Genomic DNA, 17639 nt, shown 5'->3' on the forward strand with positions numbered 1-17639 from the left:
CGGGCCTGCGGGGCGGGGACGGCCCAGCCCCTCCGCTCTGTGCCCTCCGCCTGGCACCTTCCCGCCCTGGTGACCCCTGGAGACTCCCCCCAACCCCCCGCACTGCCCTGTCCTCGGTCCCCTCCCCCGCCTTCACTTGGTCCCCGGGCAGCTGTCTCAGAGTTGGGGTTCTTGCCCCGGTTCCATCCCGCACACATCAGAGTCCCCGGTGTGCGCAAGGCTTTCGGAGTCGCGCTGCCCGTGGCCTCTCTTCACAGAAGCCCGGGCCGCACTTTCCCTGCTGTCTGGGGCGACAGCTCAGCACGGGGCCCGGCGCGCAGGAGATGTTCTCCGAATAGGAGGACACGCCTTCTTGGGGTGTCTGTGGCCTGAGCGGCACCCTGCGTCCTGGGTGTGAAGAGAGTGTGGATCCCCTTGACTTTCAACTCGTCCAGCTCCCGGGGGCCTTCTGTCCGGCCAGCTCAGCCCCACGGGCGGCCAGTGAGGACGGAGAAGGGCGCTTCCGAGAACCCCCCAGGTCGCCCTTCTCCTTCCTCCTTCGAGCCGCTTCCCTCGTAGGAAGTGGGGCCGAAAAAAAGGAGAAGGAAAAAAGCCAACTCGACACAACCGTCTGTTGGGGAGGAGCGGCCGGTTGGTCCCTGTAACGGAAACTGTTAGAACAACTTTGCACCCCGCTTAAAGGAAGCGATAATAAATCCTTCTCCGCGGGTCGCCGCCTCGTTTCTCAGGAGCCCAGGCCCTGCGGTTTCAGTTATCTGCCCTCGGAGCCGCGGGGGTTTATCTGCAGCAACAGCCGCTCCACGGGCGGAACAAAGGCGAGGGCTGCGTCCCAGGCCTACTAGCCCAGGCCGGCCTCTTCTGATTCTTTGTGGGTCACTTCAGGCCCGGAGACCTACACTACCCTTTCGGCATTCGTTGTGTGAAGGTGGATAAAACATAAAGCCCGTTTTAGTTGTTGGTTAGAGGACGGGGGTGGGGGGGGCGGCGTGGAGTGGAGTTGAGAAGACTCTGCCCCACCCCAGGCTCTTCAGCGACAGACGCGGGTTCTCGGCCCCGGAGGTGGATGGGCGAAGCCGGAGGGCAGCTGGGGACTCTACAAGCCTGTGGGCCTCCAAGCAGCACGCTGCTTGCAAAGACAACAGAAGCGAACTGTCCTTGCTCTGTGAATTCACGTGGGGAAAGGAAATGCATTCCAAGTTTCCCTCTGCCCACACCAAATTCCCTCAAAAATCTACGTGTAAAAAGGAGCGTGGTTAAAAAAAAAAAATTATATATATAAAAAAAAAAAGGAGCGTGGTTGCCCTGGCCTCGGTGGCTCCGTGGTGAGCATCGACCTATGAATCAGGAGGTCACAGTTGGGTTCGGTCAGGGCACTTCAGGGTGTCCACCTCCTCCCAACGGAGAAGGACGCGAAGAGCTGGAGGTCGCAGAGTCTTGGGTGGAAGACAGGTTCCCAAGTCAAGGAACCCAGCCCAGCCCCAGTTCTGTTTTGAAGTGGCTGTGGGACCCCAGGCCTGTCACGCAACCTCTCTGGATCCCCTGGGGCTATGAATGATTCAAGTGATGTTCATAAGTGCAAGGAGAGAAGTGAAAAAAATAAAAATAAAATCTTTGGCCTGACCAGTGTGGCTCAGTGGCTGATGGTCAACCTATGAACCAAATGGTCAAGGTTTGATTCCCGGTCAGGGCACATGTCCAGGTTGCAGGCCCTATCCCCAGGACGGGGTGTGCAGGAGGCAGCCCTTCAGCATTCTCTCCCATCATTGATGTTTCTGTCTCTCTCTCTCCCTGGCCCTTCTCTGAAATCAAATAAAAATATGTTGTTTTTTAAAAAAGGGCAGGAGTCTGTTGTGACAAGTCAGAATGTTCTAAAAACTCATCTGTCACCCTTTAGGGGTAGAACTTTGTCCAGATTTTCTACTTCCCTGCAATTTCTCCTCCTTTTCCTTCTCTGCTACCCACCCCCCTCCTCTTCCGCTCTGTTTCCTGTTTCATTTTCTGGCTCCTGCTCCGACAGGAAAACGAGGAAGCGGAATCTCATGCTCTCAAAGCCCTGGCTTGTCAGAATAGAAGACTAGGTGGGATGGGAGGGGGTTCTCAGCCTCCAAGGCTGTGAGTATGTAGTGGAAGAGGCAACTCTATCTAGTCTGCTTTCAGAGTCAGCAGCTAAATGGAGCCTGCATCTGCACTGAACCAGCTGAGCGAGCGGCGCTGTGGGAGCCAGGGAGACAGAGATGGATCCCAGGGCTCCAGAATGACTGCACCACCCAGCCCCTTCCATGAAGAAGCAGAGATCCTACACCACCAAGAAACAACTTCATAATACACACCCCTGACCTAAACAATACAATACATCACTGCTTCTAGAATCCTAGGATGGAAGTGACCTTTCTATTTTTTGAACTTGCCTGGCTCTGCTCATGCCGTTTGCCCTGCCTGAAACCCTTCCCTGCCAGACTACCCTTTGGCAAACCCACTACGTTCAGATGTCAGCTGAATGTCACCTCCTCACAGAGGCCTTCCCTGACATCCAGCCACAGTCACCACCCTGTACTAGCCCATCACCCTGTTCTGTTTTCTTGTTTTGTTTGTTAATCCTCACCTGGGGATATTTTTTCCCATTGATTTTTAGAGAGAGAGGGAGGGAGAGAGATGTGAGAGACACACATCAGTAATTGCCTTCCACATGCACCCCAAGAGCCCACAACCGAGGTATGTGCTCTTGCTGGGAATCAAACCCACAACCCTTTAGTCTGCAGGCTGGCACTCTAACCACTGAGCAAAACCAGCTAGGATGTGTTCTGTATTCTTCATAGTACTTATCACCACCTGATGGTCCTGTCCATGAATTTTACTCATCATCTGTTTTCCTGTTATGGAAAGTAAGCTTTGTGAGAGTGGGGGCCTTGTTCAAAGTATAACCAGCACTTAGAACAGTACTTTCTTTGCACATTGTATGTACTCAATAAAGATATGGTGGACAAATCAATTTGTTTAACCTGATACCTATAGTTTATGGATGCAGGAACAAAGACTCAGGGGAAGTGACTAGCCTGGTTACACAGCTAGTGGCAGAGATGAGACTTAGATTTCGGTCTCTAGCTTCCCAGGTTGTTGTTTTTTTCTAATATTCTATACTATTTACATTTTTCTCAGGTTTACCTCTTTTCCTCTCTTCTTTTTTTCCACTCCACTAAGTCTGTATGGGATATACCAAGAATACCACATAGGGCACACCAACTCCTAACTACTCTTTCCTCCACTAAATTCCTCTCTTACCTGTTTGATTTACTCAACAGTTCTTGTCCTCATGGAAATAATATCTACCTCATGGATTTCATATGTGTGGCATAAAGTGCTCAGGAAGGATGGGCTGTTAGACCCTCCTGAATGAAAGAAGTGATTTTCCTGCTTAAAGTGTGGAGGAAGTTCTCTGGACCATTCCTCTCCCTGAAGCAACCTGACAACTCATTTCTCTGTGCCTTCCTCTGGCCACATCTGGAGATCACCTTGGCCTCAGGCTGGGCAGAGAAACAGTGCTCTGTATTAGCTCAGTTTCCAGACACTAAACTTTCCATGACCCCAGTCCTATTTGAATATTGGAGAAGCTTTGTTCTGGGACATTGCCTCTGATACCTGTCATTGCCCGCTGTTAGTAGGCAGTGCTAATGACTGATGACAAGCAGCTGTACCTTACCAGAACTTTAGGCTACTTCCTTTCACTATGGATTAAAAGGCATTAATTGGCAGTTTCCAAGAATGCTAGGTGACATTTACATCCATCCTGAAACCTGGGGTGGCCAAAAGCATACATTTTGGGTTTCTGCTGTCTCTCTCGAAGATGCCCATCCACTCCAGGACAAAGGCCCTGCCCTCCTCCCAATTGCAGAACCCAAACACTGATCCTTTAAAGGCCATGGACACTAGGTTATTTTTTCACTCTTTCTTTGGTGTTTGCCTTTCCGTAGTTAGAAAACCTTGACCCCGCTGAGAGGCCTAGTGGGAAGGGCCTTAGCCACTTAGGGGTGGCACTGGCTGCAAAGCAAAAGAGCCAATGAGGTTCAGAGTATTGTCTAGGCCAGACTTGGATGCTCTCCAGCTATGAAAGAAGGTTAAGGTCATTTGGGGGGTGGGGAGGGAGGAGCCTGGGAAAAGAACTACTGGCCACACCCCTGGGCTCTCTACAGGCAAGGTTCTATTTACTTCTCAAAAGCAAATTACTCACAGCTCAGTGGCTAGCAGCTCTTGGCCTGTGCTAACTCCAGTCAGAAACTGGAGACTAGGCTCGGCTCCCCCTGCATTGCAGGAGAGCAGATGAAAGGAACCCAGGAAACCAAACTCCTAGGCAATGCTCCACACATAGCCCAGAAATGCACTTTCTACACTAGAAAGTGGAATTCAAGAGGCCCAGAGTAAAAATAGCCATTAGCAATATTGTTCATCAAAATATAGATATGAAAAGCTCCCCATTTAGTTTTTTCCAGAAGAGTCCTATGAAGGTATCTTGGTTGATGAAGGTTCGCTAATTATCTCTATTTCTTCTCTCAATAGAGAAATAATTATTCATTCTTGTCCCTGACCCAAATAGTAACAACCATATTTAGTTTGATAAACACTTGTTTGAAACTCTTGGGACCATTTTACCTCATGCTAAAACAAAAAGGAAATCTTACCTGCCGAGAGCTCTGGTTGTCCTTCAACCCAGGAAGAAGGTAGAGTCTGGTGAATTAGGAAGACTATGGACCTTAGAGTCAGAGAGACCTTGGTTGGTGTGAGCTCATACAAGCCACTTTCTTCAACTATGAAATGTGAGCCAGAATCCTGACCTCACAGGCATGGGACTGTTGTAGGATTATTTGATGTACTATGCCTGGTACCCAAGTAGGTAAGAGAAACCTGTTTTTTCAAATTCCACTTCTAAGTGTCCACAATAATAGCATTTCTCTGTAGTTGCTTTTGGTTTTTCCACTGTTTCCCTAAGGAAGTAGATGAACAGAGAAGCTATATATTGTAACATTAGCCTGTAAAAGTAACTGCACCTGGCCAACATCTACATTTCATTAACTTTGTGCCAGACTGTGCTAGGGATATAGGACAGGGATATAGCAGTGAATAAAAGAAACCCCTGTCCTCAGAGAGCTGATGTTCTAGTGTAAGGCTACAGATAAGCACAACATACAATAGGCCAGATGGTAACTACAAGTACTACAAAGAAAATTTAGGCAGAGAAGGAAAGTAAGACAGGGGAGCAGATGGCTATTTTAAACAAGGTGGCCAGGGAAAGATTCAGTGATATATTTGAACAGAGACTTGAAGGAGATGAGGACTTGAACCATGCAGTTATCTGGTGCCAGTATTCTGGACAGAGGGAACAGTTAAGTGCAAAGGCCCCAAGGTGGAAACAGCCGGTATAGTACAGTGAGCAATGGGAAGAGAGAAAACCAGAGAGATGACGGCATGCTAGACAACCGAGGGCCTGGTACGTCATTATAACGATCTGGACTTTTACTTAGAGTGAGAAGCGTTAAAGGATTTTGATCTGACTTGGCTTTAAAAGGAGCATTCTGGTTGACATATTGAGAATTGGTTCTACCAGGCCAAGCAGAAGCAGAAAGGACAGTTTGGAGGATATTTCTTTCTTTTTTAAAAATATATTTTTATTGATTTTGGAGAGGGAGAGGGAGATAGAAACATCAATGATAAGAATCACTGATCGGCTGCCTCCTGCATGCCCCCTACTGGGGACCAAGCCCACAGCCCGGGCATGTGCCCTTGACTGGAATCAAACATGGGACCCTTTACTTTAGTCCACAGGCTGATGCTCTATCCACTGAGCCAAACCAGCCAGGGCTGGAGGGTATTTCAAGAATCTTCAAAAAGTATGATAATGTCTTAAACTACAGCATTAGTGACTGGACTGAGGATCATTTTTTTGAAGAGTGCTAACAGACTGGCAGTGGAAATTAAAAGTATTTTTTTGGCCAAGTGATGGAGTTGCCATTTTCTGAGGAAACTATGGGAAAGGCAGATTTCTAGGGGAAGGTGGCATTTTAGTTAGGGTAGGTTCAAACTAAACTTTCAGAGACAGCAAGAAAGGAGCTGAATGTTCTCATCTGGAATCACGGGAGAGAGCCAGTCTGGAGAAATTAATGGTTAAGTTGGAGGCTGCTTCCAGATAAATGGTTGTCTTATTGTTAATTTCTAAGAAAAATAGAGATCATTCCCTTTGCCAACTATTTCCAAAAGTTTCTTTCTAGAGCAGATTTTCAACTGGTGTGCCATGGAACACTGGTGTGCCAAGAATTTTTTTTTTAAAATATATTTTATTGGTTTTCTACAGAGAGGAAGGGAGAGGGATAGAGAGCCAGAAACATCGATGAGAGAAACATAGATCAGCTACCTCCTGCACACCCCCCACTGGGGATGTGCCCGCAACCAAGGTACGTGCCCTCGACCGGAATTGAACCTGGGATCTTTGAGTTCGCAGGCTGACGCTCTATCCACCGAGCCAAACCGGTTGGGGCGGTGTGCCAAGAATTTTTAAAACACACAATACCAGGTACTGACTTCCCTTTTCCCTTAGATTGTTAAATAAAAAATGACAACAGCCAACACAATAATCACTAGGTGTCAATCAAAAGTATACCTATTTTTTTGCCCTGGCCAATATGGCTCAGTGGCAGAGCATTGGCCTGGGCACCAAAGGATTGAGGGTTTCATTCCTGGTCAAGAGCACGTATCTGGGTTGCAGGTTCATTCCCAGCTCAGGTCCATGTGTGGAAGGCAACCAATTGATGTGTCCCTCTCACAATGATGTCTCTCTCTCTCCCCCTCTAAAAGTCAATGGAAAAAATATCCACAGGTAAGGATTAACACACAAAAGAAGTATACCTATTTTTGATCAGCATAAAATGTATGTTTTTTGGTGTGCTGCAGAATTTTAGTATTAGTTTGTCATGAGATGAGAAAGGTTGAAAATTGCTGTTCTAGAGCATCATCAATTTCTTTGGAGGACTCGTTTTTTCTTTTTAAAGTGCCCTGACTGGGAATCGAACCAGTGACCTCTTGGTTTCTGGGTCAATGCTCAAGCACTGAGCCACACCGGCCAGGCCACCAGTTTCTTTGGCTATTTAAACTCACTTTATTTCAAGAAGCTAACATGCTTTTAATACCTAAAACTTCCTCTTGCAGGTGAAATCTCAGCTTTCTTAAATTTAAACTTACACCATGGAAAGTAAAGTAAAATATGCTGCGGAAATGACAGGGTCCAGGATGCTACCTTTTAGAGAGCGAACAAGGGAGAACTGCAAGATCAGGAACCACACCCCCAAAGGGCCAAACTTTTAAATAGTTTGAAAACAACAAAAAGCCTCACAAACGTCTTACCAAGATTTAATGTACATTTATTCTTAACACGTGGAACATATAGTATAAAGATTTCATACTGAATAAATGATATTCATTAAGCCAAAAAAGGAAAAAAGGAGGAATTTACATCAAGTTTTAGCTACATTGTTTGAAATACAAATATGCAGATTTTATCACTGAAAAAATCTCAATTGTGTTTCTTCATCAGGAACTTTGACTGAACCTAGAACCTTTTCACACCTCGATTAGAAAGAAAACAAAACAGAACAAAAACCCAGAAAAAAAATAAACTATAAGTTGATTGGCTGCTGAGACAGCAAGGACTTTTTACAGAGACCTGTACAGCATCGCGCCAGGAGGGGCAATGTCTGGCAAGAGATTAAATAGCTGTGTCTCGCTTTGTGCAGGTCACCAACTTGTTAACTCGTCATACTATAAAGGGGTAGCTGGGAGGGGGACCAAACTGTGGGGACCCAAGGGTATGTGCAATGTACAACGTCATATATATACACACGTGGCAGCACAGTGGCTGCAGCTAAAGGTTAAAACCAGTTCTAAGAGGTGATCTCAGGGTTATTCATACAATCAAGGAGGAGAGAAAGAGGTCAGGGTGTTGTAGGTTCACACATGATACTTTGGGGGAAAAGCCTTTTTTTTTTCTCCTCAACGTTTAACTAAAAACATTTTTAAAAACTACAGCTTGCTGCTGACCCAGCGGTTTTTTCTCTTGTTTCCATGTGAGACATTATTATTACAGTATGTTTACAGTATCAGGTGTACAGTACAGTACATGAAAGGGTCTACACTCTACTGCACAGGCCTCTCCAGTGAACAGGGTCTGTCCACAACTTCGAACTTCTCGGCTTCTGCAAGATTGTGAATGTACAACAATAAACCACACACAGTTCAGCAGTCACCTTTTTTGTCCTTCAGAGGGTTTTTTTTGTATTTTTTTTCCTTTTTTTTTTAACCATTAAAAACAGTTATGAAATGTGGCATCCCGTTGATGCAAGGACCGGGAAAGCCATTTTTATTTTATTTTTTTTCCCCAAACTCACTGTAAACAACAGTAACTTTGGTTAAAATAAAAAAGTCTTCTATGTAGGCAGAGCTTTGTCTTTTCAAATAGGGTAGGGTCCTGAGGGAGTGAGGACAAGGAACAGAAAGGTAGAAAGGTGAGGGGAACTGGGAAGAAAGAGAAATAGGAGACTTTTTTCCCAAGGGAGAAGCTGGACAGCACAGGGTAAACTGGATTCTGAGGTGGTTTTGCATAAATAAAGGGCAACAGTCAGTTTCTAAGTTCTCCACACACGCACACGCACACAGGGAGGGAGGTGTCCCACGGCTGTCATGACTGGCCAATCAAAAACAGTACATCACAAATGACTTGTGAAACCAATGAGTTCATCAATGGTGAGACCGAGATGTCCAACAGCCGTGACTCATACAGCGTGAACTCTGAGTGGTTCTCGTCCACCTTGGCCAGGGCCAGCAGCGCACGGGCAGCCCGCCGCATCATGTCCACACTAGTTGGCTCAAAGGGGGGGTTCTGCATGTGGAGCAGGCTCGCCTGGCTCTGCTGGAACTGCGTGGCAGCAAGGCTGTCCTCCAGGAAGCCCAGGAGGTTGCCGATGCTGCCCTTCTGCACGGCGATGGCACGGGCTGCCAGGCTGTCTCCCTGCGCCAGGTTGGCCAGCAGTACCACGGCCATCTCCCGGCACACTGGGTTCTTTCGGTCACTGAGGAAGCGCACCATGGTGCTATACAACTTCTCCAGGCGGCTGAAGGGGGGCGTGGCCAGGATCAGGTCCACATTGTTGTCCTGGATGCTGAGTTTGCTGAGGGTTTCCAAGACCAGTCTCTGGGGAGAGAGGACGGCATTGGGGCCCAGGGTGGAGAAGGGGTCCTGGGCTTCAGCTGAGGGGCAGACTGCCCAGTGTAGGAGTCCATCCAGGACAGGCAGACAAATGCTCTCAGGGTACGGGGAGAGGTCCAATTGCCCCGAGATGTTGGCTAGTGTGACCAAGGTGTTTTCCCGGAGCATCTCCAAGCAGTCCCACCACCACTCCACTTTGTTGCAGCTCACCCCTTGGTCCTGCTCCTCCTCCTTCTCATAAGTTAGTGGTGCCTGCTTCCGTTCTGGATGCTTATGGTGTAGAAGGATCAGCTTGCCCAGGATCAGCAGCAGCCCTGGGTGTTTGGACATCTCAAAGTCGTTACCTGGCACAAATGACAGGCTTCGGATGGTATTGGAGACACAGACGCAGCGCTTGGCAAGGGAATCCTGCCAGTCCAAAAGGGTACACAGTGGGGTCTCATCTTTACTGTGGGGTTCGTCCTCTAGGATCTTGATGTTCCGGTGGCTCTGTGCTGGGCTGATGCCAAATGGAAACTTGCTGCTCTCCTTGGGAGCCTCTGCACTTTTAGCTCCCTCCTCAGTCAACGTGCTAGATCGGGTGGACAACATATCATCCATAGTGGCTGTGATCCGTTTTTCTGGAGGGCCATCAGGTGGGGGGCCCTTCTGTTCTGTTGTCCCTGATGAACCCTCTGCTGCTGTGACATGCTTCCGGGTGACTGGTAGGCAGGGCACATGAGGCCGGGTCGGCAGCAGCTCTGTCTTGCTCTCAAAGTGGGTCTGGATATGCTCAGTGGTGTCCCCCCCACCAATCCGCCAATGCAGCAGGCCACTGTCAAACTCCTGCACACGCCCAAGCTTATCTGAGCAGTCCACCACAAACGGGTCATTTTTCTGCACGATCTTTACTGGAAGCTTGTCAAACTTACTAATAAGTTTCTCCTCACTATTCTCTGAGGCTGCCTTGTCTTTGCTTGAAAAGGCCATCTCCTCATCATTTTCAACTACTTCTTCTTCTTCTTTCTCTTCTAGTTTAGGACCTAGAAGGTCTTCCTCATCCTCCCCCTCCACAGGGGCTGGACTAGACACCTTGCTGCATCTCCCAGGGTCCAGTAGTGTTCTCTGCCCTGGGTCACCCACCTCATATTCCTTTAAAATGCCAAAGATCTCAATCAGGCAACGCCGGAAATATTCCACAAGGAGCTCTAGCAACCCTGGGAGCTAAAAGAGAAAGAGCAGGAAATAAATTAAGAGAGAAAAGTGGAGCCCAAATCTAGGCATGGTGGGATGACCCTCACAACATGAGCAGAGAGAGGGAATGCAGTACTACATAGATCATGCAACATAATGAGTAGGATGAGGCTTTGGTTCACCAAACATTGCTCCAAGCTGGTACTAGGGGGACCCAAATTCCAGCTTGGATCCTGTATCGGCAGGCCATTTATCTCTAGAAGAAAACACTAATTTCCACTCAGATCAATTTCTGGTCGAACGGTTAAACAGAATGGAAAAAATAAGGACTTTAGAATTAGAAAGATCTAGGTCTGAATTCTGGCTTTTCCAGGTACTAGCTCGGTGACTTAACTTTCTAAGCTGTAGTTTTTCCATCTTTCCAGAAATTTCTAAACTTTAAAGGACTGTTCTGAGGTCTAAATGGAATATATCAAATGCCTGGAATATGGAAATTGCTCAATCAATATTCTTTTACTTTCTCATGGGAGGCAAAATTATGCAAGACATAAAGTCAGGTTTTAGACTCAGAAAGACTCGGTAACAGCAGTGTGAACCTAGGCAAAGATAAGACTTTGAGCCTATGTACTCATCTCTAAGTGGCGACATCTGCCTCAGAAGACTGTTGTATGACATGAAAGAAAATATGAAGAACCTGGCACAAAGTGGTGGCACAAGAAACAGTAACTATTTTTTTTTGGAACAGTAACTATTAATAACAATTCCCCCTTAGTCAGCTCCTTGATAGATGGGTTGGTTGGTAGGTACTAAGAATGATCAAAAGGAAGAGTTACTGGGAAAACTCAAGATTCATGTCCTGTTGAGAGAGGGCCTGGAGACTCACCTCTGCAAGAACATCATTCACCTTCACTGCTCCCTGGCCCCCAGCACTTCCCACTCTACACCTTAGGAAAACGGGATCAACAAAGATCTCTTCTATTCAGAGTGGATGAAATTAAAAAAGGGAAAAGAAACTATTCTGCTCACATGAAGACCACAGGTTCTTCCTGGTAGTCTAGAAAACACGGGTGTCCTCACTGACAACAGGATCTGCATTTCTTACCGATACCGAAGAGTTTCTTTCAAATTCTCTTTTAATCCTGATACCTCATTCAAATTATTATTATTCTCAGTATTCTGAGCCAATGGCCAGTGGCAACGTATTGGCATGGAAGATATGAGAGGGAATAAGATAGAGATGACCATATTGGCTGGGGATAGCTTAATTCCCTGTGTCACTTAGCATCATCAGCTTAAATAAGATCCTAGGACCTAGGCCAGTGATGGCAAACTTTTTGAGCTCGGTTTGTCAGCATTTTGAAAAACCCTTACTTAATTCTGGTGCCGTGTCACATATAGAAATCTTTTGATATCTGCAACTGTAGTAAAACAAAGATTTACATTTTTGATATTTATTTTACATATTTAAATGCCATTTAACAAAGAAAAATCAACCAAAAAAATGAGTTTGTGTGTTACTCTGACACGCGTGTCATAGGTTCGCCATCACTGGCCTAGGCCCTCCCAGACCGCCAACCTTCCCCAGGCATCTGTACTCACCTGACTGAGGTTGAAGGTCATGATGCTGTTGTCATCATACAGCAGGATGTTAATGGTGTCTAATGCCCACGTGCTCTCTGCCAGCAGCCCAGACTTGAGGGACATCATTACCCGCCATGCCTCTGGAGTTCCTGAAACAAAACCACTGTCATCCATCCACCGAGCCTAGGTTGGCTGGAGGTGGTCAATCCCAGTGCTGGCCCATCACTCAGGCTACTATGAAGGTAGCAAATGTAGGCAGTTCCTATCTGAAAGATGATACACATCTGCTCCTCATGGCTTCTAGGCCCTCTTAGGACATCACTGCATAGCAATTCCTTCAAGTAAAAGCCCGAAATCAGCTGATTTCTTCCTTACTCAAATTTCTTTGGTTCTGTTTTAGTCAACACAACCAGATTTAACCTCATCCAGAATATCAGGAGAGAGAGAGAACAATGGATAACATGGGAAGGGGCAGATTACACAACCCAGAGAGGTTTCCTTACCAATGTCTTTCATGGTGAGACGTCTCCTCTGCTTCAAAACAGGCTGTGTGGCTTCAACAGAGCCAGGTGGGAAGGTGATGTCCCGCCGAATCATGGGGGGCTGCACAGGGGCAGGTGCTATGTGAGAGGCAGGTACGGGGGGGCCTGCCTTTTGCATCTTCATCCCAGAGTGCAGGAATGGAGACTTGCTAGGAGAGGTGCGGTTCTCCATTGGCCGGGGCAGGGGAGCAGGGCTGGATACCTGAGGAATGTGATTCTGCATGCTTGGTGGGGGCTGGTAGTTGGAAGGAGGGGGCCTTGTCATGGCGGGCACGGGAGCAGAGGGACCATATGGAGGCTGGCGTGTGCCATGGGAAGGCCATGAGCCTTCATGGTTGGCCCTCTGATCTGTATGCAGCATTTCATCTGTTCGGTTCACACCATGATAGGCAGGGCCTTGTGGGGCAGAGCCCGTGCTCTGCCTGTTGGTGTAATTGTAGGTCATGTCATTACGCCCTTGCCACATGGTGCTTTGCTGAGCAACCTCAGCAGATGCTTGTATGGGGCCACCCATCATCTGTGGTGGCATGTTCTGCTGGGCACTGGAGCCAGGGGGTGCTGAGACACGGTCTCGGCCAAACTGGAATGGAAACTGGTTCTGGGGGCCACTTGCTGGCCGGCGCTCAGTAGCAGCGGTGGCAGTGGTAGGATATGCATTGCCATACTGGTTGTACACATCTTGCTGAGGGGAAGGCTGGGCAGCTTGTTGTTGGCTGGCGGGCTGGGGCTGGGCTGGCGGCAACTGCTGCTGCTGGGGCTGCCCCTGCCCAGTGCTGTATGGCACACTGTACATCTCCCCTTCGTGCCGCTTGGCAGTAGGGCCGTATGTGCTATCTATCGGCCGCTTGTAATTCTAAAACAGGAACAATCAGAGGGGAAGTTAATACTTTGCACTCAGGGACTCAAGAACCACAGCTGCCAAGATGGCTGGTGATACTAGACACTGGACTTGCTTCTGCCCCTCGAGAAGACACAGACTCCAAGAGAACAAAGGAATAATGTTTACAAATTATCTCTGAAAGCAAGAGTCATTTTCTATTCCCTTCTGGCTCTCCCTTGCTGTAAGCAGAAAAACAAAGAAAAGTTCAAAAATCAAAATAAGGCCTGTTTCTAGCCCCATTGGAGAACTAGAAATTGGACTGGACTCCAAATAGAGAAGAGATTGTGAACTTGGCTCTTTAGGCAGAGCTGGCTATTTGGGTGGGAGAAGACCACCAAAGTATCTAGGGAGCTGCTTAGACTTTCCACCTCAGTTTTCTAACTGGCTCTCTGTGTGTCAGTCCACCCTCCTCACCTGCTGCTGCTGCTGATACATTGTGGTCTGCTGGCTGGGAAAGGGGCTGCCGGAAGGGGTGCCTTGCGTGGAGAACTGATTGCCATAGGAATCATGTCTGCAGGAGAGAGAAAAACAGGATCAGTGTAGGAAATGGCAAAGCCAGAGGCACAGGGGCCCTGAGACCAGGCTTCACTCACCGTTGCTGCTGTTGCTGCTGCTGTTGGGGGTAGCGGCTAGGAGAATACATCCCCGAGTCTGGGTTGGAAGGCATGAGATTCGGCTGTGGGGCTCCAGTGCTCCCCATGTTTCCATCAGGTCCTATTCCAGGCTCCGTCCTAAACATAAGCAAAGAAACATGTGGAGCCCACTATAGCCGTGGGGTTCTGGGGTGAGACAGGAGTGAGGGTCATGCTTACCTCACTCTGTCATAAGGACCTCCATAAGGATAGTGCTGTCGTGGTCCCATTGCCACATTTGCCAGCCCAGGACCGGCAGCTCGGCTGTAGGGGTCCCCCATTCCGCCGTTGGGGCCCTGCCCTGAGGACATGAAGGGATCGCTCCCTGGAGCTGGGTGTAGAAAGGCAGGCAGTGAGCAAACTGGTAGGTGAGCAAGCCTAGCAGTCTACACTTTGCTTGCCCCAAAGACCCATGCCCTCTTCAGAGCTCAAGGTTGTTCCTTTTGTTTTCCTGACAGGTTTAACACCGAGGCCTTATTCAGCAAAGAACACGCACTTGTTAAGGGATAAGATGGCTGCAGCCAATTAAGCCGACCATGCTCTGTTCCCCATGGGGGCCTGGTGTGCAATGGCTGCAAACAGCAGCATCCTTGGTAGTGTACGCAGCCCATTGCTTAGTATGGGTTGCCTTAAGGGACCTTGGATACAGCCCTTTCTGGTGGATGCTCGTGTCTGAACTCATGCTGTCCCCAATCTAGGCTCCAAACAGGTATGCGGGGTGCCTTTGGAAAGCCCCAAGGCACAGTGGCCAGAGTCCACATTGGCCAAGTCATCATGTCCATCCGCACCAAGCTGCAGAACAAGGAGCATGTGATTGAGGCCCTACGCAGAGCCAAGTTCAAGTTCCCCGGCCGCCAGAAGATCCACATCTCCAAGAAGTGGGGCTTTACTAAGTTTAATGCGGATGAGTTTGAAGACATGGTGGCCGAGAAGCGCCTCATCCCAGATGGCTGTGGGGTCAAATACATCCCTAATCGTGGTCCCCTGGACAAATGGCGAGCCCTGCACGCGTGAAAAAAAAAAAAAAAAAAAAAGGGATAAGATGATGAGACCAGGGAGAGGAAGACAAGGAGGCGGGGATAAAGAAGGATAGTTAGGTTTAAAAATGCCTTATCTCAGAGGATGGCTCGACCAGAACCCTGAACTACTCTCAAGCTATCATCCCACTTCCCTGGCTCTGTCCTCAAAAGTACAAGGCCAACAGCAACTGGTCACCTTTCCTCATGCTGCCATAAGGATCCTTATTTGGCTCATAGGACATGCGACCCATCATGTCAGAGGTATTCATACTGGGCTGGTACCCAGGGTTTGGAGTCATGGAATTCCGTTTCTGGAATGTGGGGTCACTTCCATCAGGAAAAGCATCCTGGATCCCGACTGAATTGCTCCTGCTCCAGAATAAGAAAAGTCAATTAAATCCCAAATAAAGCAATTCCTCTGATAACACAGGACACATGAGAGTCACTGGCTGGATAGCAGAGTCACCAGGCTGCATAGGAGCTCATGGACTTCTGCCTAGGGTTCCCCAAACCACCTGCTCTGCTTGTGGCCTTACCTCATGCCTGGCAAGGGAGGGATCTGACTATGTGGTGTAGATGCTGGAGTTGGTGGCTTCAGGTCGCCCCCTTCTGCCATGGAACTGCTGGTTGACTGAGGTGTCTGTGGCCCCTGCATAGACCCTGATCCAGCTGTGAACAGAGATGAAGGGTGAGCAGGAAAGTGTTTCTCTCTCACAGAAATATACACCCGGGGATCTCTTCAGAAAACATTGCTATAAGGCTAAAGTTAGGGTCTTTAAAGCCTAAATCACCTTTCTCCACAGGGAATGTCAAGGCCAGGTCAGGGAATTTGAGGGCTCTATCATGGTACTTGCTGTTTCACATTTGGAGAATAGGAGTGGTGTGATGAAGCCATCACCATGCTGTTGACTCCTTGAGTCTCTGCCAGCTTCCCTACTTTACTTCCCTCCAAGGACCGGGTTGCACCATGTAATGCTGGCAGACAATCTCCCAAAGCCCCTGGAATCGTGGGTAGGGGAGACCCAAACGAGCAGTGCACATTAGGAGCCTAGGAGCTCCTATTCTGAAGCATCTAGCAGTGTCATCACTCAGGTTCAAATGTTCCTCTAAGCTGAAGAGCACAGAATCACCAGTAATTAATGTTTCTATTAGTTACCATTCCCAGAAGCAGATATCCACTGCTTGGGCCTCTCCAGCTGATGAGTCATCTCAGGCACTCATTACACCCTCGGAGGTCAACACCAGAGCACATGTGTTTACAGCGATCCTCTAGGAGTCCTGGCTTTCCCATGCTTGCCCAGGGCCCAGACTCGTCTCAGAAAGGAGCACTGGCAGAGGCACTCCCATCAGAGGTCCATTCATATCCTCTCTCCACCATTTCCTTCCCATTCATTACCATCTCAGCTCTTCGGGGATTTCAGGGCTCTAGTCTGAGCTGCATTCTAAGGCACTGACATCAATGGGCCAAAGCTCCCAGATGGTCTTGCCTCACTGCTATTGTCAGTTTTCCCACTCCTCTAATATCCCTCCCACTCTCTAGTTTACAAACACTTGGCAAGATGCCAGGTACACAATGAGAATTAAAACTTAAGGGTTGCTGCAGACTACTTCCCAAGGGAGTGGCCACAGCCTGTTCTTTAGTCTGCCAACCTATTGCGTCCTGTGTGATAGGGCAGGGCAGAGCAGAGCATACACCCTGGTGGCAGGTGCTGGTGAACAAGGAGACTGGACACTTGAATACTACCTTTGAAGGGTGAGCCTTGGTGGAGCTCACCCAACCCCTACCTGGAGAGGGAGGCTGGATCTTGGGCTGGGACTTCTTGGAATCAGCAGCTGCAAAGATGTCTGGGGGAGGGTCTTCTCCACGTTCAATCTTACACTCAAAGGCATAGAGACACTGGATGTACTGCTTTTTCAAGGAGCTGGCAGCACTGCTTGAGGTGCCAACATTGAGGTTGGTCGCAAGTTCCCGCCATTTTTTGTTCTTGTTGACCTGCACAAGCAACCAGAAAAGCCAGGGTACATCTTCCTGCCCACAAGTCCCAACCCCCATCAGACTACTAGGTACCCATCTTTTGTAGAATCACAATTCTCAGTTAACCACAGAAGTTATTAACCCCACTTGGTGGACAATCCACAATAAACATTAAATTCGTGCTGGCTTTCCTCTACTCTCAGTAGGCTCTTTCCCACAGGTCACTGCAACTATCAGGGCAAATTTCACATCACTATTAGAGAACAGAATTAAGAAGGTATGGTCTGTACACATGTACTGCTGAAAAAGTATGTGCAATCACCATCAAATCCAAATCCTATTTTAAATGTACCAATAAAAATGAACATTTTATAAAATGGGGGTGTGTAGTAATCAACATCACCCTGCTTGACTTACTTTGTCAAACCGGGGCTTTTCAAATTCGATTTTTTTTTTTTTCAGTGTGAGGCTCCTTGTAAATTTGACATTCTTGTGCCTCTCTACTCCCCTGCATCTCAGTGACGTGTAACTACAAGCCCCTTTCCCTCACCAGTCACTGTCCTGATTACCCAGATGCTTGGGACCCTGTAACT

The 17639-nt window shown here is 48.1% G+C and overlaps 2 protein-coding genes across 5 annotated transcripts in view; one reads left to right on the top strand and one right to left on the bottom strand.

Annotated features, from left to right (window-relative positions):
• Positions 1–7376: 7376 nt before the first annotated feature.
• The window catches only part of ARID1A (AT-rich interaction domain 1A), a 49727-nt gene continuing 39464 nt past the window's right edge, over positions 7377–17639 (bottom strand). For 2 of the 4 annotated variants that reach the window (XM_006777492.2, XM_015557235.1), the window contains exons 11-19: positions 16857–17064; positions 15608–15740; positions 15268–15443; positions 14233–14383; positions 14014–14151; positions 13835–13931; positions 12502–13393; positions 12017–12147; positions 7377–10447 (exon numbers count right to left, since the gene is read on the bottom strand). In XM_006777492.2, coding sequence (XP_006777555.1) covers positions 8717–10447; positions 12017–12147; positions 12502–13393; positions 13835–13931; positions 14014–14151; positions 14233–14383; positions 15268–15443; positions 15608–15740; positions 16857–17064 — 3657 coding nt within the window. In that variant the 3' untranslated portion in view covers positions 7377–8716. The remainder of the gene's footprint in view (positions 10448–12016; positions 12148–12501; positions 13394–13834; positions 13932–14013; positions 14152–14232; positions 14384–15267; positions 15444–15607; positions 15741–16856; positions 17065–17639) is intronic. The other 2 variants (XM_006777494.2, XM_006777493.2) reach the window with 1 other exon arrangement.
• On the top strand, positions 14621–15080 carry LOC102767176 (60S ribosomal protein L10-like). Its single transcript, XM_006777626.2, has 2 exons — positions 14621–14645; positions 14687–15080. The coding sequence occupies exons 1-2, from the start codon at positions 14621–14623 to the stop codon at positions 15064–15066; spliced, it is 405 nt and encodes a 134-aa protein (XP_006777689.1). The 3' UTR covers positions 15067–15080.

Source organism: Myotis davidii, unplaced genomic scaffold, assembly GCF_000327345.1.
Source record: "Myotis davidii unplaced genomic scaffold, ASM32734v1 scaffold149, whole genome shotgun sequence".
NCBI lineage: Eukaryota > Metazoa > Chordata > Mammalia > Chiroptera > Vespertilionidae > Myotis > Myotis davidii.

Bases quoted from the DNA above. Each gene is read 5' to 3' on its own strand.
- LOC102767176 (XM_006777626.2), top strand. From the start codon at position 14,621: ATGGCTGCAAACAGCAGCATCCTTG. The intron at 14,646-14,686 runs GTAGTGTACGCA...GGTTGCCTTAAG, and splicing joins TGCAAACAGCAGCATCCTTG to GGACCTTGGATACAGCCCTT.